This window comes from Barbus barbus, assembly GCF_936440315.1.
Source record: "Barbus barbus genome assembly, chromosome: 17".
Taxonomy (NCBI): domain Eukaryota; kingdom Metazoa; phylum Chordata; class Actinopteri; order Cypriniformes; family Cyprinidae; genus Barbus; species Barbus barbus.
This window is the reverse complement of record NC_136745.1, coordinates 8,455,294-8,482,740: the sequence shown is the minus strand read 5'-3', so window position 1 is coordinate 8,482,740 and position 27,447 is coordinate 8,455,294. Positions and strand designations below refer to the sequence as shown.

The 27,447-nt window shown below is 36.3% G+C and overlaps 1 protein-coding gene across 1 annotated transcript in view; it reads right to left on the bottom strand.

Moving 5' to 3' along the window:
- Positions 1-492: 492 nt before the first annotated feature.
- Positions 493-27,447, bottom strand: part of LOC306883681 (testican-1-like) — a 259,044-nt gene continuing 232,089 nt past the window's right edge. The window contains exons 8-12 of the mRNA XM_079439077.1: positions 9,683-9,799; positions 6,791-7,012; positions 6,608-6,670; positions 6,375-6,512; positions 493-5,086 (exon numbers count right to left, since the gene is read on the bottom strand). Coding sequence (XP_079295203.1) covers positions 4,899-5,086; positions 6,375-6,512; positions 6,608-6,670; positions 6,791-7,012; positions 9,683-9,799 — 728 coding nt within the window. The 3' untranslated portion in view covers positions 493-4,898. The remainder of the gene's footprint in view (positions 5,087-6,374; positions 6,513-6,607; positions 6,671-6,790; positions 7,013-9,682; positions 9,800-27,447) is intronic.

The following is a 27,447-nucleotide window of genomic DNA, read 5'->3' as shown; positions in this document are numbered from 1 at the left end:
AATAATGAGATATAAAGTTGAAATTATGAGACATAAATGCTGAAATTAAGAGATATGAAGCTGAAATTATGAAATGCTAAATCAAAATTATGAGTAAAAAGTTGAAATTTTGTCTTCTCCAACCATTTAGTCCATTCCTTGAAAACTCATCTGCCTTCACTTTTGAGTGCCACACCGCATCTCATCCATCAACATCCAAACAACTGATGCATAGAACCAAGTCCCGCCCTAATTTTATTTAGAAATTGGATAAAATTATTTGCTGCTACTTCAGTTTCAGCGTGACTAAATGCACAAATCGCAGTCAAATATTTGTTGAAACAACACCATTTCAGACGTTCAAAAACTGCTAGTGGAACCGAATGCAATGAAAACGGTTCAGTTATATTCATAATAAGAACCAGTTCTCAAACCTTGTGTAGACGCACAGCGACCAGTTTCCTACAGAGACACACGAGCAGAAAAGAGCTTCAAAGATGAAGAAGAACTGGACGAGGACAAACTCCAGTTTTATTCAGACAAACAATTTCTCAAGGAATCATTTTACAGCTAAAAATAAAAATAAAAAAGGAAGAGAGAGAGAGAGAAACAAAACAAACCAAACAGAGCAAACAAATCAGTCCAGAACAAGAACATTCCACTGGGACTCTCGATCAGGAGGGGGAAATGACGGGAAAACACGAGAACAGAGAGAAACCACCAAAGCGGTGCCGGCGTTCGGCCGGAGAATCTGCAACACAAAGCCAGCAGGTTCACTTTTCAGATCTGACCCAGAACTGGCGATTACACAGCTGATTTGTGAGATCATGGACCATGGGCGCTTAGTGATTTTTGAGCACATAATGTATAAAATACATACACTCTTAAAAATAGGGAGGTCACAGCAAAGCCATAGAAGAACAATTTTTGGTTTCCTTTAAGTGAATATTCTTTTGAAAAACCTTTAACATCTGTTGAACCTTTCACAGACGTTAAAGGTTCTCCATTGAACCATCAATGCCAATATAGAACTTTAGTTTCATTTCAATAATTTAATATCACCTCATTTTCTGTCATTAAATCTGATCAGCCACATCAGTTTTGGCTGTTAAAAACCCACACTGGGTCAGACTAAACAGTGAATCCGGTGCGAACAGTGGCACTGTGATGGTGGAAAGAGAGAGAGACAGACAGATAGAGAGACAGAGGGTCTGTACACTGAACTCAGGACCACAGGAGGGTTTTTACACATCCAGACTCAGGCAAGGCAAATGGACGAAGCCACATGACGTCAGTAATTACATCTCCAGTTGAACATTCAGCATTTTTCTTGTTTTTTACACATTAATTATTGTCTTTACAGAGTAAAAAATATTGAGAATTAACAAAGGAAACTCTTGCAAATATGGCCATCGACTGTTTCATCTGTAGCTGCAGGTGTGAGCGGTCAGATCGCATGTGTATGTGTGTGTGTGTGTTTGCGGTAAAATATGTGAAAACATTGTGACAAAGCTTTTATTGCACCTTTGTACAGGAGCGAAGCAGACAGAGGCGGGACGGGCCGGGGGAAGTTTACAGTTGCAGGCCAGGCATCAGACACACAGCAGCACTAGAGGAGGGGAGATGTCACCTCAAAGGTCAAAAGTCACTGTTATCGTCAGAAGTCCATGATGCAGTTCTGCAGAGATCAGATACGGTGTGTGTGTGTGTGTGATGCTCTCAGCTTATCATGACAACAACTGATTTCATCTGAGAAGGTGATCGATAGACAGAGAGAGAGAGAGAGAGAGAGAGAGAGAGAGAGAGAGAGAGTCAGAATGAAAGAAGGATGGACTTCCTGTAGCTGGATGCTTATATTTCAGGATAAGGCTGCACGATTAAACAAAATAAAACCAAAATCAAAATATGGCTTAGTTTAAATAAAAAAGCTGTGATTTAATTTAAAATATAAATGCGCTGCGTGTTTCAGAGTGAAGCGTGACGCTGTGTTCATTTACACATGAGCAGCTCAAAAACGGCTTTCTGCCAAAATAAAAACTTTAGGGTTTAATATGTGAAAATGAAGAAATTAAGAAAGCCATAAACAGCACTGTAATTTTTATAGTTGATATTTATAACAATATAATATTATTTTCTTAAATATGCAATTTAGTATTCTACACTGAAATAATATTTAATATTGCATTTAATTTAATACTGCATTTAATATTTCATAAATATTCAAAATCGTGCAGCCCTGTTAAGAAAAAACCCTTGTGTTGTTCCAAACTTCCCACAGCTCTCAAATCTCTCCAATTACATGAGAACTAATGGTGTCTGTTATCATATCTCATGTTTTAAACATATTTAATAAAATACAAATGAGATTCTAGATATGCATTTCTTAAACACAATAGAAATGCAATTCCTTTTAGTGAAAAGCTCTTAAAACAACCTTTTTTTATCTTCGTTTTTTTCCACTATAAAGAACCTTTTGTGGAATAGATGTTAAAGGTTCTTTGTGGAACCATTGATGCCAATAAAGAACCTTTAATTTCAAGACTGTATGATGCTTTTATGTTGATTTTTTTGTTGTTGTTGCTATTTTGTTTAGTCTGCTTTCACTGTAAAGTATAAAAGCAGTGAAAACTTTCTTCAAAAACCTGTGCATACAGGTGTCAGTAAATGATTTTTGCCTGATTATTCACTCCTCTTGATTTATTAAATGTGTCTCCTACTCCAAGCTAAACCACCATTTACATGGGAATGAAAAGATGCATTGAGGAACACATGAAAAAAGTGTTAGGAAGCCATAAGCCCATCAGTTCGTTCCTCTGTTATCCATAATCTCTCAGGAGAACCCAGAAACTTCCCCTCTGGGCGCAAAATGCCTCATAAAATCCATCTGCAGCGATGTCTATGATCACCGAGCGAGATGTCTCTTTCTGCGGAGAACTCACCGCTGACATGAGCGAGAAAACACATGCCAGGATGCTGAGAAACGAGTGTGTGAATATAGCCAGAGAAACAGAACTAAGCTGCTGTGATCTGATATCAGCACTAAACTCTTCTGCAGTGTTTGTGTTTGAGGATCGTGGATCATCCGATCCGGTCTAACAGCGGTGCATCGCCGGTTCCTTCTCTATAGGAGCTGAGCGGGAGATTGCAGGAATGCTGAGCAAGTGAGATCGGCATTAAAAAAAAGAGAAATTCAGAATTGTTATGCAAATCAAAAGCAGAAAACAGCAAGCAGAGGTTGTGATGCCTGTCAGAAGGCCTAAATTCTGCCGTATGAACCTTACGTGTGCTTATAAAACTGTTTAAGCTTGACATATCCAACTATTTTGATCAGATGAGGAATGCAGAATGAGATGAAGATTCGAGGAGAACGTGACTCCAGGGCCCAGAGTCTCACGGATGCGCTAACAACGGCAAATTCATCTGCCGACAGCCGCCACGCTGTTTCATTTGCCTTCTGTTTTTCAGCGAGAGGAAGCGTTCAGTAATGGTTTGAAAAGGTCAGGCTGACGAGCCGTTTGATCACTTCTGAATTCTGTCAAGCCAAAACTCTCTAGCTTCAGCGAACGGATCGCACAGAGAGCCCACGCAAAGGTCACAATCCATTTAAACACTCCGAGTCGGTGAGAGAAAAACAGAACAAAACAGAATGAAGGACTCTGAAACCAATTCATCAGCTGAAGACAACAAACAAACGATAATATCAGGCTCACGGCCGGCGTTTAACGCTGCGTTCACATCATGTCGCAATTACTGCAATTACCAGATTCTGTTCACATGCTTGGACACAGACATTATTTCTTACTATGGCATCCGTGATAGTAAACGCATGAATTTATGCTCAGATTCCTTTGCAAAATGTTGAAAAACAAAGAAAAGGCTCCAGACGAAACTGCCTGCAATGTAATGAAATCATATCAAACAAGCAGTCAAATAACTTTAGTCATTTTGGAAAAGTACTGAGGAAGAGCAGCAATTTTTTGCAACGAAGTTCAAGTATAAGTTCACTGTCGCATGCATGCAATTTGCTACTTATAATTACAGTAATTGTGAACTGACGTGAAAGCAGCATTAAGTCAAGCACACACAGCCCGACTGAAGCTCTTCGCTCTGTGCACATTTACACCGTTTCTTGTGTCGTGTTGTTTTTGTGCACATTATACTCAACTAATCACAGTCTACAAGCATTAATAACAAGATCATCCTGCACAAACTCTCTCTCATTCTCACACAAACTCATTCACACAAAAGGAAGGGCTTTCAGGTCATTTTTGCATGGATTTTGCACGCAACGAAAAAGAAACCAAAAAACGCATGAGCCAGTGGGAGAAATTCACCATTTTCTTTCTCCTGGAATCTTATTACCTTGTTGCTCTTTGCTCAGATTTGAGATTTTAACTAGTATTGTAGCATCTGTGACAAGCTGTAGTGTGTCTCACACAAAGCGAGCATTAATGCTGTGAGTTCACTACGATCCGCAGCCTCTTGTGGCAGATTTAAAACATGAAAGCGCGATGAGCTTCTGTCTTGTAGTGCGCGTTTGGCTTAAGCCCACCTGATCATTGCCCTCGAAGGTTTCAGACGTCTTCTCCTGCATTCAGCAGTGGCGTTCATGCATATCACCACTGAGAACGAACCCTTTAAAAAGATCCTATATAGAACTGGTATGAAGCCCCTGAAATGCTGAACAATCTCGTCATGCATGTCTACCATCTAGAGCCGGTCTAGAATACGCAAGAGCGATCCAGGAGAGTTTGAACGAGGGAAAACAGAGGACAGAACATGAAGAGGTGGCTGAGGAAAGAGAGAAAGTGAGAATGAGAAGAAGGGGGCGTGTCTGAGGGGGCGGAGCTGGAATGGCTTCAGAACTGTGCATTTTAACACGGGTCCCTGGTTAATTATCGGAAGATGGGTGGGCGGAGCTACCAGACGTAGCCCATCTCGTCGTCCTCTCCGTCTTCGTCGTCCTCGATCGCCCCGCGGGGGTGGAGTCGACCCCGCCTCTCTTTCTGTCGGCCCCGCCCATGCTGCGGAGACTCCTCCTCCTGATCGTCCAGTAGAATCACGGCGCCGCTGCCGCCGAAATCTCCAGACGTCTCCTGATCCTCCTCTACACACACACACACACACACAAAGAGGGAGATTAAAGGGAAGGTGTCAGGCGGATAGATAGCGGGTGCGCGTGTGTGTTCTGAGGAAGATCATTTATTATATATAAAATATGATATTTTATACATTTTGACAGAGAACTCAAGAAACACTGTTGAATAATGCAGCTTCAGATGTCAGAGTTTGCTGCAGGAATCAAAATGTGTGTATATATCAGTGTTGACTAAAACTAAAACTATTTAAAGCTTCAAAGTAAGTTAAATAAAATCAAATATAAATTAGATGAAAAACTTAAACATGAAAAAATTTAAATGACAATTATAAATGTTGCCTTGGCAACTAACTGAAATTAGTACAAAAATTACTGAAATAAAAAAACTAAAGTTATATAGAAATATTAAAAATATACGCATAATAAAAAAATTGGAGTAATTGAAATAAAGGTAAAAACAAATATATTAATGAAAAACTTATAAATAAAAAACTAGAAATGTTGCCTTGACAAATAACTGAAATAAAACAAAGTTCAAATTATTTATATATATTTTCCTTTATTATATGCATGCATGTGTGTGTGTGTGTGTATATATATACATAATAAATATACACAGTAAACACACATACATTATGCAAACAAAAACTTTTATTTTGGATGCGATTAATTGCGATTAATCGTTTGACAGCACTAATAGAAATATTAAAAATAAAAACTAAAAGACAAAATCACAAACACAACAAAAACACTAAAACTTAGACCATTAAAAGTCGTTTTCAGTAAAAGAAATAAAGCTAAAATAAAAAAATAAACAGATTAAAATGTAAACTGAAATAAAGCTAAAATGAAATAAAATATAAATATAAAAACAAGTATAAAATGTTGCTTTGGTTTATTAAAAAAATTTATTGAAGTACTAAAATGACTAAAACTGTAATAAAAATAAAGCTATACAGAAAAAAAAGTAAGGCAAAATCTTAAAAAAAATACTAAAACTAATTGAAAAATATAGAAATAAAAGCTTATTTAAAATAATAATAAGTATGTACAGCTATGATCCACACTCTGGGGGTGATTGTAAAATAAAACATTAAAGGAAGACTATTTTGTGAGTGTGAATCAGTTTTATATACTAAGTAATTAAATAGATTGATGCACCAAAATAAAATATTAAGTGACAAAAGAGCGAGGTGCAAATGGCTTTGTGAAATAGTAATAAATGCTCTAACAGTAGATAACCCTAAAACGAGACTGATGTGTGAAGCAGGCTGTGTGTGTGTTTTAGTGTCTGTACCACAGGTAGGGTTTCCCTGTCTGCGGGATCCTGCGATCTCATTGCCGTATTTGTCGACACACCAGCACTGACCGGTGCTGCCATGACACTGAGTGGCCTTAAAATACCCATCTTCAGAACAGCGCGGTACATACACCCCTACAGACACACACACACAATTATAAGTTATTTCATGCTGGATTCAGGGGGAGGAGCAGCTGTATGGTGCTGAGCTGTTCATCAAATCCACCCACCTATTAGAGTCTTCCTCCGGCTCTGAGAATGAATCCTGTTCATCTCGTTCTGACACGGCATGCCTGGAGAAACACATTTATCAGTTTCTAGCGTCTGTGACTTTTCTAATTAAAATTATGACTAGCCTCCTATTGTGAAATACTCCCCAATATAATGTATATGTATAATGTCATATAACTCACCGTCAGGTTTCTGGAAGCAGTAGCACCACTCGTTGTTGGACAGCTTTCCATCTTTGAAAGAGTCGCAGGAGTTGAACAGTGGCCGCATGCACAGCTCGTATTTATCAAGGTAAATGGTGCTGAGCTCTGATTGGTCGAGCAGAAGGTCATAATTCATGTCCAGCTTGTTGAACATCCACCCAAGAGAATCTTTACAGATGGGCAAAATGCTGGTGTCGAAACCTACCAGAGAGAGAGAGAGAGAGAGAGAGAGAGAGAGAGAGAGAAATTAAAATTAAATTAAATAAAAAAAAAAACAGAAATTAATTGTCTCCTCTTTGCAGATGATTTAGTCATTCTGTCAAAAACAAAAGAGGAACTACAACAGCTCCTTGACGTCATAGAGACATTCAGTCAAACATGGGCTCTTAGAATAAATCTAACAAAAACAAAAATAATGATTTTTCAAAAGAGACCCAGGTTTAAGGAAAATAAATACACTTTCAGAACAGGAAACCAGGTCCTCCAACACACCCATGAATACACCTATCTGGGACTAAAACTCAGCTCAACAGGAAACTTCAATCTGGCTGTGAATGCACTGAAAGCAAAGGCACTGAGAGTCTTCTATATGATCAAAAATACAATTCAGCATGAAATTCCAATTCAAACCTGGCTAAAAATCCTAAAAGCAATAATTGAACCCATTGCACTATATGGCAGTGAGATATGGGGACCTCTAAAAACCCAAGATTTCTCTAAATGGGAAAAAGAAGAAATTGAAATTATGCACATCCAAATTTGTAAAAACATCTTAAAAGTTAACAGAGCGACCCCAAACAACTCGTGCAGAGCTGAATTAGGACAATATCCACTATTAATTAATATTCCAAAGAGAGCTGTGAAATTCCAGCAGCACCTGAAATACAGTGATCCGAGCTCTTACCAGCCTGAAGCCCTGCAGTGGCAGGAGCAGAACCTGCAGAAGAGTGCACTTTTACAGCTGGTACTCACACTACACCCAAACCAGCACAGCACAATCAGACCCAGCCAAATCACACAGTTACAAAAACACAACTACATCGCCTACTGGAAAGATGCCACTAAACTACAAAAGAAGATGGAGCTGTATCTACACCTGAAAAGAGACTACAAACCAGCAGAATACCTGAGCTGTGTAAAAGATCACAAATTAAGAAAGACACTAACGAAGTACAGACTGAGTGATCACTGTCTGGCTATAGAGAGAGGACGACAGCCTCGAGAACAGTGACTGTGTTCACTGTGCTCGCAGAAAGAGCTGGAAACAGAGGAACATTTCTTACTGCACTGTGATTACTATCACAACATTAGATCTGCATATTTCCCCAAATTCCAACAAATTAAACCAAATTTTATGGCATTACCAAATGCAGAAAAATGAAGTCACATTTTAGGAAAAAATTCCAAAATGATCACAACAGCAGCAAGATATGTATCAGCCTGCCACAAACTAAGACTATCAGCCAGTGGACAAACTGAAGCAAGATCATTTCTTACATGTTGTACAAAGGTGTTTTTTTTTCTTAAATATTTTTCTTGTTTGAGGAGAAAAAAGAAAAAAGAAAGAAAGTATACATGTACATATTTACTTAATTATTTTACAGATCTATTCTTGTTCTATGTATTATATAATTGTTTGTTCCTTATTCATGTAATGGACAATGCTTTGGCAATACTGTGCAAGTCATGCCAATAAAGCTCATTTGAATTTGAGAGAGAGATAGAGAGAGAGAGAGAGATAGAGAGAGAGAGAGAGAGAGAGAGAGAGAGACTGTCATGCTCACACACTGGTGGACAGACATATTACAATAAATATATAAATAAATAAATAAATCTCTTTAATTCACTCTTCTTTGTGTTATATTTATTGGTTTTAACACTAAAATAAAATAAAAAATAAAAAAATAAAAGTAAAAATAAAAATAATTATAAATATTATGAAATTAGAAATGTTGCCTTGGCAATAAATTGAAGAAAACAAGCTTAAGCTAAAGTAATAAATTTACTAAAACTACTATAAAATAAAGGTATACAGAAATATATAAAGTAAAAATAAAATTAAAATGGAAACAACAAAATTACTGTAATAAGAATAATATAGAATGATTTTATTTTTTTTTATTTTCAGTAATATTATTATAATTATGTTCTTTTGGCATTTTATTACTCGTAGTAAGTATAGTACTTTACCATAAACATTTAGTTTAAACACTTTTTTTTTTACTTATTTATTTTCACCCCTTAAAACCAATAAATGTAACACAATAAACATAACATTTAGTGTAAAATAAAAATGTAAAGAGCTTAAAATAAAATCTTCAGAGCTTCACATATTTGAGAACAGAAAAATTACATTATTGTGACAAATCTGTCAGTATCTGTTTACACAAAATACTAATCTGTTTGAGTAAGTTTAGTACTTCAACTTAAACTTATGTCATTTGCAAAGGCAACATTTCTTTTCCAATACAAATATGTGAAGCTCTGCAGATTTCCACAGAAACTGGTAGTAGTACACTGGTATATTGGATTTAATGAGTAAAATAATAATAATAAATATAGGCCCGGTTTCACAGACAGGGTTTAGACTAAGCCAGGATTAAGCCATAGTTCAATTAGGACATTTAAGTAATTTTTATAAACATGCCTTAGAAAAAAGCATTACTGGTGTTCATCTTGAGACAAAACAAAGGCACTGACATGTTTTAATATCATCAGTGCAAGTTTATTTCAGTTGAAACAGCTCAGATTTACATTTTAGTCTAGGACTAGGTTTAAGCCTTGTCTGTGAAACCAGGGGATAGTGGCCAGAAAAGCATTAATAAAGTGGTAGTGACTCTGAACTTGAACTGAACACATAAACACACTTACGTCCTTGTGCGGTGTCACTCGTGGTGCTCTTCAGGTCTCTGTTGGCGTCCGTGTGCAAAACCCCGAACCAGTCTTTGAGTCTGGATGCTAAACTTTTCAAATCAGCATCGCTGCAGCCTACAGAAACACACAAACACACGATTAAATGAACACGTCTGTGTGCTGATGATGTATTTATCTGTGCAGGAGACACAGACACGCACACCGAGGAACTCTGATAACATTCAAAGTTCAGCTCTCCAAACAATACTCATTTCTATTTACAAACTTATTTACAAAGAAACAATTACAGTCCCCGAACAGAGAGACTCAACAGACACAGGTCAGAGATCAGAAGAACATTTCATTCCTCCAAAGTTTCTCCTTCACGGCTCTGGAAACTTAATGGAGTTAACTTTTATTGTCAATAAAATATGTTTCACCTAAAATTCCAGACTTAAATGAGTAACTTGTCATCTAATTAGAGTCTGAATGTAGAGCGGCTGAAATGATCTGTTCAAATTGAGATCTCATTGCTATCTAGAAGAAATAACTGAGATATGAAAGCTCTCATTTGTGATTCTTCTGTTATTATGAAGTGTGTGAGTGATTGAAACAGCAGGGAAACCTCAGCAGAATAACATCAAGGGCTTTATTCAGATGGTAATTGTTTTTTGTGATGGTTTAAGGTAATTTCCGCTCTTACAGCTGAGTCTGTGATTTTATTGCTGTCTGAATCGGAAATGTCAGTGATTTTCTCCCAAAAGCCCAGGAGAATATTTCAGACTGAATACGCTAGTGTGACAAACATCGAGGTCATGTGTTAAATTAATTCTCATCTGAATCGACATGTCTGAATTCACGAGGAGGAATTGAAGAGCGCCGTAGGGTGGCTGTTTGACACTTTCACTTTCCATAATGTTTCAGAGAATTGCTCCAAATGAACTACATTAATAAAATGATGTCGTTTCCTCGATGTGATTTGCCATGCTGGAATAAGGTCACGTGACTCCCTCTGAATTAATTGACATTTGAATGTTTTACCACGAAAAGAACTAAGTGGAAAACACTAACATCCTGTCTACATAAGAAGTAGCTCACAGACCAATCAGCTGGGAGATCCTGAATAGACGACTCCTTTCATTTTCAACAACACTTATACACTTTATATACTTATAAAATAAAGTACTTATAAATAATTATAAAAATATGCTTAGCTTATAAGTTACTTATAAAATAAATATTCACTGAAATATAATAAAATACATATATATACATATATATATATATATAAACCTTATTTGACCTAGTTGCAACATCATTTTCTTTTAGTTTAACTTGATGAACTATATATACTATAGGCAAAACAAACAAACAAAAAAATTACTTAAACTTACTAAACACTATTACTAAAATACAATTAAATATAATATAATAATACATAATAACACACAGCTAGAAATAAAAGATTAGTAAGCCAGAAACATCCCAAACTGCAAGGAGTTGTTTTAAATATATAACAAAATTGACAAAAATAAATCCATACAAACGCATTTATTTTATTTTTGAAAGGATGAATTAAAACAAGGCATCTGTCAGCCAAAGTTGAAGCAACAGCTCTATTGACTGCAAAGGAAGCGATTTAATTTTGAATGCAAAGTCTTGTTTTGTTGGTCTATATTCAGTCTTCCAGCACTGTAACACACACACACACATATTCTCCTCTATATAATCCTGTATGTCTCTATATCTGAGACTGTTGGATTATTTTGGTAGTTGTGTGACTCACAACTTTGAGCAGGAACCAGATAACACTGCAGTGTAATTCCTCTATTCTGCTGATATATCTGTGATATGATACACCGCATCATATCTCTGTGTGTGTGTCTGTATTGCAATCATAACTCTGGTTTACACTATTCATAAAGCAGCAGAAACACACAGTGCCAGTGGGGAGGAGATTACGTTTAGCATGTGTCTCTCTCTCTGTGTGTGTGGCCAGTAAACAGGCTGCACTGGGAAAACATTAACAAAGTGTTGGTTTTATTTTCAGAAATAGCTGAAGATTAACCAACTGTCTGAAACACTTTGAAACTGTTGAAACGGCGACTGCAGTAAATCTATGAAACAGCTGAGAAGAAAATCAGAGAGTGTGATGTAAATGTAGGCCACTACTAACAAGTTTGATAATCGTTAAATTATCCTCAAATAATCTGATATTTTACTGCTTTTCCATAGTTCTTCAAACAATGTGCAAACCAAAGTCTATAAAATAAAATAAAGGCTCAAGCATTCCCTTGACACTACACAGGACAAGTGGTTCTGTAGAAAGATAAGATAAGATAAGATCTTTCAAATATGCATTTTTGACCCAGGTGCGATATAGTCAGATTAGATAGATATATAGTCAGATAGATAGATAGATATTTTTATTTTTATTTATTTTTACAGTTCCATCTGGTAGCTGCACTTGCGAGAAGACACACTTCACTTCCTTAGATGAGTGTGTTTGACTGCAGTCATGTGACAAAGACTTTCATGAAGGAGGAGGAAGTGCAGTAAAGGCTTTGATGGTGCAGTAAAGCACCATGAAGTGGTGTAAAACAGGTCTTGTTACCGTGGCGACTGATGTGTGTTGTGTACGCACTCTTACGAGCCTGTAATGTAATTAACCTACACAGAGATAAACCCTAATGAAACGACACACGCTGCAGCTTAACCAGAGACAGACACACAGCCCTGCTGTCAACGCCTGCCAAAGCCTCCAAACAATAGACCAGCACTGAACACACACAATGTGCAATGCTTATGGAGAGGACCTCAGAGAAAGCATCTTCTTACACAGAACAAGCGCATGTTTAACTTCAATATAAAAGTGGAAGTCTGCAGGGGTCAAACTTAAGTGTTTAAAGTGCAATAATTCAGCTGAATTGTGTTGTTATAGTTTCGTGACAGAAACATGTCACTTCTATTTCCACGAACATCAGTGCAAAGTTGGAAATCGGCGAGTGTCAGGAGGGAAATGGCTTTTCAGAATAAGCCACCTGACTGATAGAAAGCGATAACACACACACGCTCAGCGCTGTCCTTGTTCCTCAGATAAACAGCCAGATCTGAGAGCGGAGAAAAAAAAGACTCGTCTAGAAATAGAAATGTGCTGTGTCTGTGTGGCTAGAAACATACTCTACACATTTATGCAAACATGCAATCCGTCTTCTTCTGTGGTCAGACTGTCTTTCTGATCAAATACTGTCATGATTAAACAACCGTTCATTAAACTAAATGTAAAATGAAAGAGAGTTAACAACACAATAACATCTAGTGTCAGATATTTGACTCTAACCGAAGTCTCAATGCAGGTTTATCATGTACAGGAATAAATCATGTTAATATAGTGGCCAAGCATTCATGTCTGTGTACTTGTGTAAAGCACATTTCTGGTCTGGTTTTGTGTGTTTCTGCTGAGTTTACAAAGAAAGGGCACAGGAATACAACAATGAAGGTGAAAACAGGATAAGTCTCTTTCCATGATCATGCTATAAAGTTTTCTTTGATACCTGCTTTTAAACTTGCATTTGAACCTTTTTCTCTCTCGCTTTCATAACACTTCAACAATAATCAAAGCATTAAAGATAAACAACAATTACTGTGTTTGTTATATTTAAGTTGTGTTTTATTATCATCTAAAATGTGGTGCGACTTATATTTCAAAGCAACTTATATATGCAATTAACGGCAAGCATGCAAAACATCCAATTTTATTCGCTATTAGTTTTAGATGAATACCACTATGAATTATGTTTGTTTTCTATTTCATTATTTTTCTGTTCTGAATGCCATTAAGTTTATAACTTTGTTGTGGATTGAGGTCAACTATTTTGCATTACTTTAAAAATGTATTCATAAAATGTGATTTACTGTATCTTTTTATCTCTCTCAAATATGTGAAATAGTCACATTAGATAGATAGACAGACAGACAGACAGACAGATAGATGATAGATAGATCGATAGATTGATTTTTATCAAGCAAACCTACAGGGTTACACTGAAAACCTGTAGATGTTTCCAGTCCTCTGTTTGATTGACAGGTGAGTTTTGCTGCTGACGTATTGCGCTGTTGCAGTAATTAAAGGTTGCTGTCGTCAGGCTCCGATTGTTCCCGTACGGTGTGAATGATAACTGCTGACGCTCATGCAGGACAGTCGTCCCCGTCTTTAAAGATAAACGCTAACAGCAGCAGTCACCATTCACACGCTTCGCTCTTGACGAGATGATGAACGCATTTAATTCAGACAGACGTAGATATTAGTAATTCCTCCCAAAACCATCTGTCAGAGCGATTAACGGCGGTACGGTCGAGATTACACACAAAACGCTTCTCTCTGTCTGTTGGGTCAGCGGTAATGATATCAGATCGACCGTTTGATGTCACATATAAAGCGTGAGAGATAGATTATAACATTTAATTAAAAGCATAGATCACATTTGAATAAAAACTGTCACTGTTCACTCACCAGCGTGCATCCTTACAGTGAAAGCGGATGCTGACTGAGGCTGTTAAGGCCAAAAAGCTTCATAAAAGTATGATTACAATAGTTCATTTAACATTGTGTGAGTAACAGATTCAAATTAGAATCACTGCACTGAAAAAGCTATTAAAATAATAAAAACAAATGAAAAATAAATGTTAATAAATATATTAATGACCGAATGAATTAGTAGGATTTATTTCAAACTAAAATCACTCAGTAAATTTCACAAATAATTATAAAGAACAGTCAAGTAACACTGAATTCAACATGAAATTTTGAAGTAGAAAGACAGCAACGATACTTTCTTGTAAAATATACTCCAATTTTATAACTTAAAAGTTGATTGTATTGTATATTTACAGGGCGGGAAAGAGATGTTACATGTGTGTGTGTGTGTGTGTGAAATTAATCCTGGAACTTGTGATTATTGCAAGGTTATTCAATGACTGAATAAAAAAACTTATTTGACAAATGTACTCCAATAGTTTTATTTTATTTGCAATTTTGCAGATAATTTTTGCAGATAATTTTACAGTGCATTTGATAAAAATCTTATCTGATAAGATCAGAAATATATTTATAATATTTGGTTCTAAATACAAAAATATAATAAAATATAAAAAATGTTTTATTTCAGTTCTATTTTATTTTCAGTTCAGTTTCAGCATTTCTTCTATTTCATTTCTTTCATTTAGTTTAATGCCAAGTTCACAGTTCACACTGCATGATTTTAGACCGATTTTTCACTCGCCGATAGGTTTTGTGAAATCGCAGACAAATGCCTGAAATCGGAGGCAAATTGGTGCTCATTCATGCGAGTGACAATCATGCAGTGTGAATTAACAAAGACGCAATCTGAGGGAATCGTCGATGCGTCGCCGACTCCCATGAAATATTTGTCATGCTAAATATCTGGACCTGTCGGCGATTCACAATCCTGCTGTGTGAATGAGTTCTGACTGAAAAATACATCGGCGATGACCTACAGCCAATGAGAGAGCATGATACAGGGCAGCGGGAAGTTCGGGGAGGACCTTTTTTTTCCCTTTCTTTTTTATTAAGTAATTACTTATGTACAAACAACATGGCAATATCAGTAAATTTTTGCATTAGAACATACAGAACAGGTACAAGAAGATACACATCTGTTATGTGAAATAGCTTATTCAGGACAGTATTAAACAAACAATAACAATTTTCATGCTTATATATGCCTAATATAATATATACAGACACACTCTGTAAATTTCCTGTAAATAAAATTCTTCTATAAAGGACAAAAGATTTATTGCATTTTTATTTTTTATCACTTTGAGGGCTTTTGTAGGCTAGAAAAAGCTATTAATCTTGAAGAGGCAGTCAGACAGAGAAAGTGCTCGTAACACCAAGTCTCAGTCATTGTTCAAATAAGTACAAGCTAGTAAGCGGAGAGAAAGATAGAGGGAAAGGTTTTTTTTTTTTTTTGAGTTTAGCATGAAGTCAAGTACTGCCGAAAGAGATGAGTTTTCAGTTGTTGCTTGAAGATTGCCAGGGATCCGGCGTTCCGGATAGGGGTGGGAAGATTATTCCACCAGCCAGGAATGGTGAACGAGAATGTTCTGGAGAGTGATTTTGAGCCTCTCTGTGATGGAACCACAAGGCGTCGCTCACTAGCAGATCTCAGACTTCTGGAGGGGATGTAGGTTCGTAATAGTGAGTGGAAGTAGGAGGGTGCTGAGCCTGTGGTCGTTCTGTATGCAAGCATCAGTGTCTTGAACTGGATGCGAGCTGCCACAGAGAGGTGTAACATGCGCTCTTTTGGGTTCGTTGAAGATCAGTCGTGCCGCTGCGTTCTGAATCATTTGTAGAGGTTTGATTGTGTTTGATGGCAGACCAGCCAGAAGAGCATTGCAGTAGTCCAGTCTAGAAACAACAAGGGCCTGGACAAGAAGTTGCGCAGCATGCTCTGTCAGAAAGGGCCTGATCTAAAACTAAGAACTAGAACTAAAACATTTTGTTATGTAACATTAAAAAAATAAAAATGACAAGAAGTACTACAGCTTTAACTAAAATTAAAATGAAAGCTGAAAATATAAGAAATAAAACATTCAAAATATTTATGAAAACTAATAGCATCTTAAAACTAAAATTATCCTGCATTAAGAAAATATTTCAGTTTTTCTACTTCAAAAGTTACTTGCCATTTCTTTGTAATTAATTGTGCAATTTCTGATTAAAAATGTTCCTATACCAACTTTTTTTTTTGTATATGATACTTTTATGGAGTGTTTTGTTATTTTTGGAGCTTCACAGCTTTCTTCTCCATTTGCTTTGTAAGAAAGAAAGCAGCTCGATATTCTGCCAATAAGTCTGTTTCAAAAAAGAAAGTGTCATACGGTTTTGGAACAACACGGTGATGTTTCTCTAAACAAATCTTGCACTCAAGTGTTTTTAAAACACATTTATTTTAATCCACACACACTGTAATCTAATATGATCATTTAATATCATTATGCACTTAAATGAGATCCCAGCAGCTGAACAGAGTTTGCTCGGCTGTGGCGGTGAATCATGTTTAATAAGAGCTTTCAGATGACAAATTTGGAGGAGTTTGTTAAAGTTCAGAATTACATTCTGCACTATTAAAAGAGTTTTAAATGCACGCTGAGACTTCTGCTCTCTAAAGAGGCTAAACGAGCATGACTTAGTCTTGTTTAATTAGGAAAGAACAGGCCAACAGATCACAGACTAAACATTTGCACGAACCCAGAGACAGAGAGAGGAGACGCTTTAAAACTTACAATTAGAGATCTCAGCCACTCAACCCTAAAGAGTTCACATGTTCATCATCTCTGTCCTCCATGCTCTGAGAAAATCAATAGAAAATGGAGAGAAAGCAACCAAACACAAACTAAAACTAAAACAGCCATTTACTCAAACCAAAATTTACTCAAGACTATCTTTATGCAACACAAATTGAGATTTTACACCATGTTCACACTGTTCTGCACCAAGCAATGAAAACATATGGTAACCAGCGATGATCAAAAATGCACAATAAAAGTATGAGTCGTGCATATGACTGTGTGCTTCTAATTTGCATATGCACATTTTTAATTAATACGTTTGATGTCAGTGGCATAAGTTGATATTAGTTTGACCATGATAAAGTTTGAATGTTTTGAACTAAACAAAACTGTGATTTGAGAAACATTTGTCAGTGAATAACAGTGTTGTTTTAATATCATTGATATATTATTATAGTTTTGATTTTGAATTAATTTTTAGATTTTCTGTTTAATTTTAAAGTTAAAGCATTATTATTATTTACATTTTTGTTGATTTTATCATCCCCATCATCATTATTTTAAATAAATATTTTTCCAGTTTTATTTTATTTGTTTATTTTTATTTATTTGCCTCAACTTAAACTAAATAAAAATGAGAAATTTTAACTTAGATTTTTTTTCTTGGATAGATTTGTCTCGGATTTCATCAAAAACATCTTAATTTGCGTTCGAAAGAGCAAAGGTCTTACGAGTTTGGAACGACATGAGGGTGAGTATTTTTTTTTTATTTGGTGAACTATTGTTGCATCATATGGCTTCAGAAGGTTTGGAGTACAGTGCATGAGTTATATGGACTATTTTTATAATTCTTTCATGGTGTTTCAGTCCTTTCTCACAGTGTCTAGTCACTGTTCACTTTCATTGTATGAACACAATCAGTGAGTCTCTGAACTCTTGTTGGCTGATGGTCAAACTCACACAGCAGACGACTCGAACAACAGCTTGTATTGCTGATATGAATTTGACAGACAGCAGAACCTACAGCCATGGCCACATCTTTTTGTTACTGGACTGTTGTCAGGGTAACAGGTGCAAAACACAGGTGTGGCAGCACAGGCAGGTGATCTAAAAGGTCAAAAGGGCATCCAGAGTTAAAGTCCTGCTGCTATGCATCTGAATTCAATTATGACCCATATGGTTTTATGAACACACACACACACAAAATAAGTCTGTGATGGCGAGTGAAATGTGTCATCACTACAATCTCATTTGACTATGTTAATATAACAGATAACAATAATTTGGGTATTTTCTCCAGGGATCTGCATATCCTACTGTAATTACAGTCAGTCTTTCTTTCTTACTCAATTCCAAAATGGACACTGTTTTATTCATGAACAGACAAATTTAAAGTGTAACTTAATTTTATAGTTTTGAGGTTTATGTAAAATTTTAGTTCATGAAGTATTTTGAAAATAATACATTTCAAATTAATACTCTACTAATACTACTACTACTAATAATTATAATAAAATGTTATTTTAAACTTTATTTTTTAGGGAATAAAATAAAGTTGTTCAGCACTTTATTTTCCTACAAAATAAAATCACTGCTTAATTTTTGTTAAACTTATTAAAAGTGTAATATAATAAATTGTTGTTAAATTGATAATTGAAAAAAGAAAATTCCAGAATCCAGAAAAATTTAAGCAGAAAAAAATGGAATGTGGAGGAAAAAAGAAACTGTAATTTGGAAAAAAAACCATTCAAATCCTTACTTTTCTCTTGTGTGCATTTTGGTAATCAGATAACATTACTTGCATATGGATTACTGATGTAAGTTTTACACTACATTTTAAAGTAGCGCTCTCATCTTCAGCCCCAGACGTTCAGCAAGGTTCTCCAGCAGACAGATGGCAGAGTTAATTTGCTCTTATCGGAGGGCTTTGACATACAGCTGCAGAGATTTTATTCCTGATGGAGGTCCATCACTCTGGCATGTTTGCGTTTCTCTGCCTGGAGCTCTGCTTAATTAAAATGAAACTGGGAATCTGGTTAAAAGAATTAATCTCTTTAACCGAGCAGTTTCGGTAAATGCAAATCAAGTGCACGAGCGTGTGTGTGCGCGTCCTGGGTAGGAGCATATGTTGAGTGGGTGTTGTCAATGATTGAAAAAAACCTTTCTCTTTCTTTTTCTGTTTCTGGAGGCTCAGGATCTCATCCAGACCGTGAGCAGGAGCAGCAGGAGCATGTGAACATGCAGAGGACGATGCGCTCGTGCTGCTCACGGCTGGTGGGTGGCCAGCAGATGAACAGAAGCGGTTCAGAGAGCGATGAACTCGAGAAAAACTCAGATCTTCAGTGATTCATCTCCTGCCAGAGTGAAGGATTATGGGTGTTTCACGATGGAACGCAGATCAGCAGGTTGGAAAATGCAAGTGGATCAAACCGAGAAGCTCAAGCACAAACAAACACCAAACAAACTCAAACTACGACTGAGTTAAAACAGCTCAGAATGTCATTTCTGCACTTCAGAAAACAATTCGATTTTCACAAGCTCAATAATCCAAGCAGTCTCCCAAAAGCCCAAAGCTCTCCTTCCTATACCTTACATTTCAATTAGTTATGTGCAATTAGTACAATATTATGATGTTTGCCAGACAAATATTATGTGTCCCTATCAAACAAACACACACAACTACAAACTCTTTGCAAAGACATATTCTCAATATTTAATCAGCTGAATGATTGATATCAAGGCATATAGACATACAACCCTTCAGTTGAGCTAACATTCATAATTTATTCATTTATTCCTTTCCCAATTGGATATATGAAGGAAGTGGTTGGATTTTATTAATTTTGAAAACGTCTTCAGTATTTATTTTTTTACAGGTTGATAGTCTGAACAGAATAAAATAAATGCAGTCCACAATATAACACACACACAAATGTAAACTACATTATCGCTTAGATGTATATTAAAAGTATCATACACAATACTTTCTACTTTACCTGCATATATGCAGGCGTAACATATTGGTGCATCAAATTAAATTTACTAAAGTGATTTTATATACATAGAAAGCATATCAAATGCAAGTAAAGTGTCAAATAACTTTTGTGAAAATAAATTGCCAAAATATGGGTTATTCAGCATAACAGATACATTTATGTAGGAATGAAACAACATACTTATTCTGCCCTGTTCTTATTCAAATATATATAAGAAAATATGATCATACTTTTAATACTACATACTTTTACTTTAAATTTAAATATATAAAGTCGTGACGTATTGTCAAGTATGGTGACCCATACTCGAAATTGGTGCTCTGCGTTTAACCCATCCAAGTGCACACACACAGCAGTGAGTAGTGAACAAATGCACACACACACACACACCGTGAACACACACCCGGAGCAGTGGGCAGCCATGCTGCAGCGCCCGGGGAGCAGTTGGGGGTTCGGTGCCTTGCTCAAGGGCACCTCAGTCGTGGTATTGAGGGTGGAGAGAGCGCTGTACATTCACTCCCCCCACCTACAATCCCTGCCGGCCGGGGACTCGAACCCGCAACCTTTCGATTACGAGTCCGACTCTCTAACCATTAGGCCACGACTTCCCCACATATATATTGTATATTGTAAATAATTAAAAACTTCTTGCTGACAAATGCGTAAAAGCTAGTGGTTTGAAGGATAAAGATTTAAATGACAATTCATTCGTTTTTGGGGGCTTTTTGTGATATTAACTATTGTTACAACAAATTACATTTTAGTGGGTTTCTTCTGTAAATCATAGTAGTAATGTATGATAGACATTTCTTTTCCTCAGAAAAAATTTTAATGAATCAAGACATTTAATGTACAAAGAAAAGAAACCCCTGAAAGCTGTATTAATCTTTTATTGTTTTGATGCTTGAAAACTTTTACCCACATTGCATATACTATATATAACAAATCTCAGCTGCGTGATTGTATATATTGTTGCAAAAATTCAAACTGTATTATCACACAGCTTTATTTCATTTATTTGCATACAGTAACAAAAAGCTAATATAATAACGCGTTAACGCAAATTCATTTTAACGGCACTAATTTTATTAACGCGCGATTAACGCAGCGTGCATTTTCTGTTTGACCCGTGACCTAGCCCGTGGTTGAAGAAATGGAGATGCACAGTGTTGCCAACTTAGCGACATTGCAGACCCCTTTAGTGACTTTTTTTCCCCCTCTTCAAAAAAGCGCCTAGTGACAAATCTTTAGGGTTTGCCCAAACTTTATTTAGTCTCTGAGACTCGCCGGTACTGCCGCGTGAGCGCAAGGTTTTGCTTTCTCAGCGCGCGCACACACCCCTTTCTTTCTCTCTCTGTGTGTCTGCATTGTCCAGCGAGCGGCTGAGAGGAGCAGCGCTTTGAGTTAAACACAGATATTATGTTGCTTCTCTAATTTTACATGCAAGTAGAGCCGAAATCACAGCTATTGTCTTTATCTTATGTGTATTTGATTTTATCAGGCGACGGCTCGATTATCAGGATTTTTGTGCAGATTAACATCTTGGAAAGGAGAGCTGGTTATGTAGTCTAGTCTTAATGGGTCACGTTTCAGTCACTATTTCATATTCATTCCATTGTCTGACAACAGAAACAGTAAAATATACCAATGAAAACAATTTTATTGAGAATTTAGCTGCATCAAAATACAGTATGTGGGCACAGAGAGGCAAACAAATCTAATAATAAATAATAAATGTACATTTTGCATGTTCAGAAGAAGTGAGCTGCCCTGTCGTGCAAAAATGTAAACAGGTTTAAGTAAATTGCTCAGTGCAAAGAAAGAGAAGTAATGGGAACCTGGTATTTCTTTTTTTATGTGTCTAATAGACATGAACAAGTTCTTTGAAAAACATCTATGACCTTTAAAACATATCTATTCTTCATGCTCTATGTTGACTATGGTTTCAATAATAATAAACATACATTTGAATAAAGCATCCATATTTGTCCATGCCCATGTTAATTAGAGTATTAAAAACTTGAAAAGTATTAATTTAATGTACATTTAGAACAAATAAAAATGTGTGATTAAGTTGCGGTTAATCATGAGTTAACTCATGACAATCATGTGATTAATCGCGATTAAATATTTTAATCGATTGACAGCCCTAATATCAAAGTATATCCAACTTTTTTCACATATATACAGTATAAGTAAAGCAATATACAGTATACTATATAGCAAGTCTAGGATGGGTGATAGTTTATATCATCACAAATGATATAATCGTACAGCTCTCTCTCTCTCTCTCTCTCTCTCTATATACACATATATATATATATATAAAAAGTTGGATTTATATTACTTTATTTGCAAACAGTACAATCACATAAGGTGATATACTATATAGCAAAGCTGCTTGATTTTTTTTTCACAAAATATGACAATCGCACGGCTCTATATATAAAGTTGGATATAAAATATGTCCAACTTTATTCACAGACATACAGTACACTCACATAAAGCAGTACATGGGGGGGGGGGGGGGGGGGGTATTTGATCCCCTGCTAATTTTGTACGTTTGCCCACTGACAAAGAAATGATCAGTCTATTATTTTAATAGTAGGTTTATTTGAACAATGAGAGACAGAATAACAACAACAAAAAATCCAGAAAAACGCATTTCAAAAAAGTTAGAAATTGATTTGCATTTTAATGAGTCAAATAAGTATTTGATCCCCTATCTATCAGCAAGATTTCTGGCTCCCAGGTGTCTTATATACAGGTAAGGACCTGAGATTAGGAGCACTCTCTTAAAGGGAGTGCTCCTAATCTCAGCTTGTTACCTGTATAAAAGTCAACCTGTCCACAGAAGCAATCAATCAATCAGATTCCAAACTCTCCACCATGGCCAAGACCAAAGAGCTGTCCAAGGATGTCAGGGACAAGATTGTAGACCTACACAAGGCTGGAATGGGCTACAAGACCATCGCCAAGCAGCTTGGTGAGAAGGTGATAACAGTTGGTGCGATTATTCGCAAATGGAAGAAACACAAAATAACTGTCAATCTTCCTTGGTCTGGGGCTGAATGCAAGATCTGATAAAATGCAAGATCTGATAAAATGCATGAGCTGATAAAATGTAAAAACTGTAACTTGAATGCAATGTATGTTGCTTTGGATAAAAGCGTCTGCTAAATGCGTAAATGTAAATGTATCTCACCTCGTGGAGTTTCAATGATCATGAGATCGGTGAGGAATCAGCCCAGAACTACACGGGAGGATCTTGTCAATGATCTCAAGGCAGATGGGACCATAGTCACCAAGAAAACAGTTGGTAACACACTACGCCGTGAAGGACTGAAATCCTGCAGCACCCACAAGGTCCCCCTGCTCAAGAAAGCACATGTACAGGCCCATCTGAAGTTTGCCAATGATTCAGAGGAGAACTGGGTGAAAGTGTTGTGGTCAGATGAGACCAAAATCCAGCTCTTTGGCATCAACTCAACTCGCCGTGTTTGGAGGAGGAAGAATGCTGCCTATGACCCCAAGAACACCATCCCCACCATCAAACATGGAGGTGGAAACATTATGCTTTGGGAGTGTTTTTCTGCTAAGGGGACAGGACAACTGCACCGCATCAAAGGGACGATGGACGGGGCCATGTACCGTCAGGGCCAGGGCATTGAAGCCAACCAGGGCATTGAAAATGGGTCGTGGATAGGTATTCCAGCATGACAATGACCCAAAACACACGGCCAAGGCAACAAAGATTGACAAAGAGTGGCTCAAGAAGAAGCACATTAAGGTCCTGGAGTGGCTTAACCAGTCTCCAGACCTTAATCCATAGAAAATCTGTGGAGGCAGCTGAAGGTTCGAGTTGCCAGACATCAGCCTCGAAACCTTAATGACTTGGAGAGGATCTGCAAAGAGGAGTGTGACAAAATCCCTCCTGAGATCTGTACAATCCTGATGGCCAACTACAAGAAACGTCTGACCTCTGTGATTGCCAACAAGGGTTTTGCCACCAAATACTAAGTCATGTATTTGACTCATTAAAATGAAAATCAATTTATAACTTTTTTGAAATGCGTTTTCTGGATTTTTTTGTTGTTTTTCTGTCTTTCTCTGTTAAAATAAACCTACCATTAAAATTATAGACTGATCATTTCTTTTTCAGTGGGAAAACTTACAAAATCAGCAGGGGATCAAATAATTTTTTCCCCCACTGTACTATATAGCAAAAAATCGAACTATAATATTGCACAGATTTATGTATGAAGTTATATAAGAACATCTCTATTTGCATGCATACCGTATACAGTATACTCAAGCACACACTATAAATCAAACCTCAACTGAATGTAACTAAATGTAACTACCTTATTGTCCTGCTAATCTACTAAATGCGACTATAAGACATGAAGATATTAATATATTACAGACATTAGCATCCTGATTTTCTCTAAAGATGTGTAATGTAAAAAGCTGTGTATAAATAAAACTTGATACTTTCAGGAAGCCTCTGCAGGCCACATGTATTATTGGGGGTTTAATCTCAGAAAGTCTGATTAATTAATTGTAGCCATATAGACAGAAAAAGAGAGAATAAAACAGCAGCTCTAACTTCACTTATCATCCTTCCTCTATCGTTACGAGCTGAACTAACAGAGGGAAACGCTGATAACGAAGATCATTCATTAATTAGCTGCGCTTTCCTTTTGTCCCTTTTCAGTTTCCCTGTGTTGAACTTTGAGCCTCTTTTACTTCTTTTAATCAAAGTCCACAGTATTCCTCCGGGCCGCCGCGAACAGTGTGTGCGCAAGATTTCATGAGGAACAGAAGAGCACCGCAGTTTTCTGATGATTCATAAAGTCTGGCAACAATGCAAATTCAGGTTTTTACATCCACACACACACACCTTCCCACCAGGAATTGTGTGTGTGTGTGTGTGTGTGTGTATGTGTGTGCTGGCCACATTGAATTATGGGTAATCAGAGTATAAAGTAGGACGTCTTTTGTTAGGCAGAAGAGTCACCTTCAACACACACACACACACAAATGTAAACGATCAATGCAAATGTGCAGAATCTCAGGTGGTCTGCTCCACTAAAAATGCTGAAAGTACTGAGATCTGTAAGTTAAATGTGGCACTGATTCCACAATGTTTCATTAACAGTGTTTGCTAGGACAAGCATCACTAGCATGTGCGCTCTAAATCATGTGTCTTGTTGAGGAGAGTTGTGCAGATGCATGATTTTCACCCACTGCACCAGGAAACAGGTGAAAAATGACCAAATGTGCTAAAAAAAAAAAAAACACTTGTTTCCAAGTTGCAAATAAAACAGATTATTGGAGTACATTATTTCAGTCTTTCTACTTCAAAATATCACATTTAATTCAATGTGTTACTTGTCATTTCTTTTTAATTAATTGAAATTTCCTAGCAATTTAACTGAGTGAAGATTTTTCTATTATGAAAAGTACAATATGATCAAAAAACACCACTTTGCTTTATGACTTTAGTGGAACAAAGAATAAAGAGGAAATCTACCAAAATCGATCTATGCAACATATATGAAATGTAATAGAAAATATAATATTAAAGAAAATATTATTTCAGTTTTTCTACTTTAGTAATACAAGTAATACAAGCAATTCCACTGAATTCCTTGTATTACTTGCCATTCCTTTGCAATTACTTGTAACATTTACTAGCAATGTCTGAGTGAAAACTGTTTCAAAGTAAATCCTACATTATTATTGTTATTGTTGTTGTTACGGGGCGAACGAGACGTGAGACGTGCAGATCCATTAGCTTTATTCCAAGATGTGGTCAAAAACACAGGCAGGGTCAAAACATCAGCAAACAGGTACAACACAGGCCAGACAAAGAGCAATCCTAGGGCAAGCGTGGGTCTTTGATCGGCAAACAATATCCAGAGGGCTTGAGAAGAGGGGTAGTCCAATAACATGAGCAGTAGTCCAAACGAGGTACAAACAGAGTCCTAACGGCGAGACCAGGGTTAATCCAAGATACACAGACAGGAAACAAGGCAACACGAAATGACTAGACTAACTAGAACTGGAAACTAGACTCAGTAACGCAGCTATAACTAGGTGAGTGCTAAACGCTAGAACAATACTTGGCGATCTGAAAGAGGAAGTCCAAGGTTTATAAAGCATAAATGAATTCAGCTGTGTATGTGTAATCAGAGCAGTGGATCATGGGAACTGTAGTCCAGAGTGACGTAAAAGTCGGTGTGGTGTGAGAGTCAATGTAAAGAGAAGATGACATCTAGTGGTGAGCAGACGGAAGGCTACAAACTGGATTCATGACAGTTGATGTTTTTTTTTTTGTTTTACTTTGTAGCTTTGCTGGAAAACAGAATCAAGAGGAAATTCATTGTTGAATCCAACAAACTTACTAAAGTTATTGTGCAAAAAATATGTTTCATGCTGAAATATTATACAAAGTTATAAACAAAGGTTATTGCAGCGCATTTTATTAGAAAATACTATTTCAGTTTCTACTTTAAAATATCATGTTAAACTCAATGATACTTCTTGTTTCTTTGCAATTATTTGGAAAATTTACAATTTCTGAGAGAGTTTCAATCCTACATTAACATTATAATTAATCTATTTTTTTTTTTTTTTTTTTAAGTTTGCTGGAACACAGAATAAAGAGGAAAATATTGACGTTTAATTTGTTAAACTTATTTAACTACACTAGTTAACAAACTAAAGATGAACCATTTGGTATTTATTAATCAAAATGTTAATTTCAACATTTATTAAAATACACTTTTAAAATCAAAAGTTGTGTTAACATTAATTAAATGAACTAAAATGAACAAAGATTAATAAATGCTGTAAAAAAAGCATGTTATTTAAAAGCATTTTTATATTATTTATTAGGCCTATTTTATTGTCAACAAATGGGATCTTATTGTAAAGTGCAAAACCGATCATGATTGGTGTCACAAACATAAGCTCCTTAAAGGGGTTGCTGAAAACAGAGCTGATTTTGACAGGGTAAAAAGGGTGTTGTTTTACACTAACATTAAGCAATTTTAACCAAAGTATGTTATAGACCCTAAAGAATCATATCATGGGCATCCCATGACCCCTTTAACATATGACCGCCCAAATTGAAAGCACATTTAACACTACTGTCACTCAATTAACAACAAATAAGTCTTAAAGCTACAGTAGCATGACCCAGAGAGAAGATAAAAAAAAAAAGCTGATTTAGGTGCAAAAAAACCTCACAAGCACACAAGCTGGTGTTAAATAAATGAACGCAGACACAGTCTAATGAAAACCTGTATACAAACAGTGCTGAATAGCGTGTTTATCATCTCCTAATGTGAAGTACAGACAAGAATAATGTTTGGATCACATCAACCTGCCTGAGAGAGCTATTGATATGTCTGACCTTTAAAATGAAGTGTTTATGAGTACGAGAGAGTCAAACACTCCAGT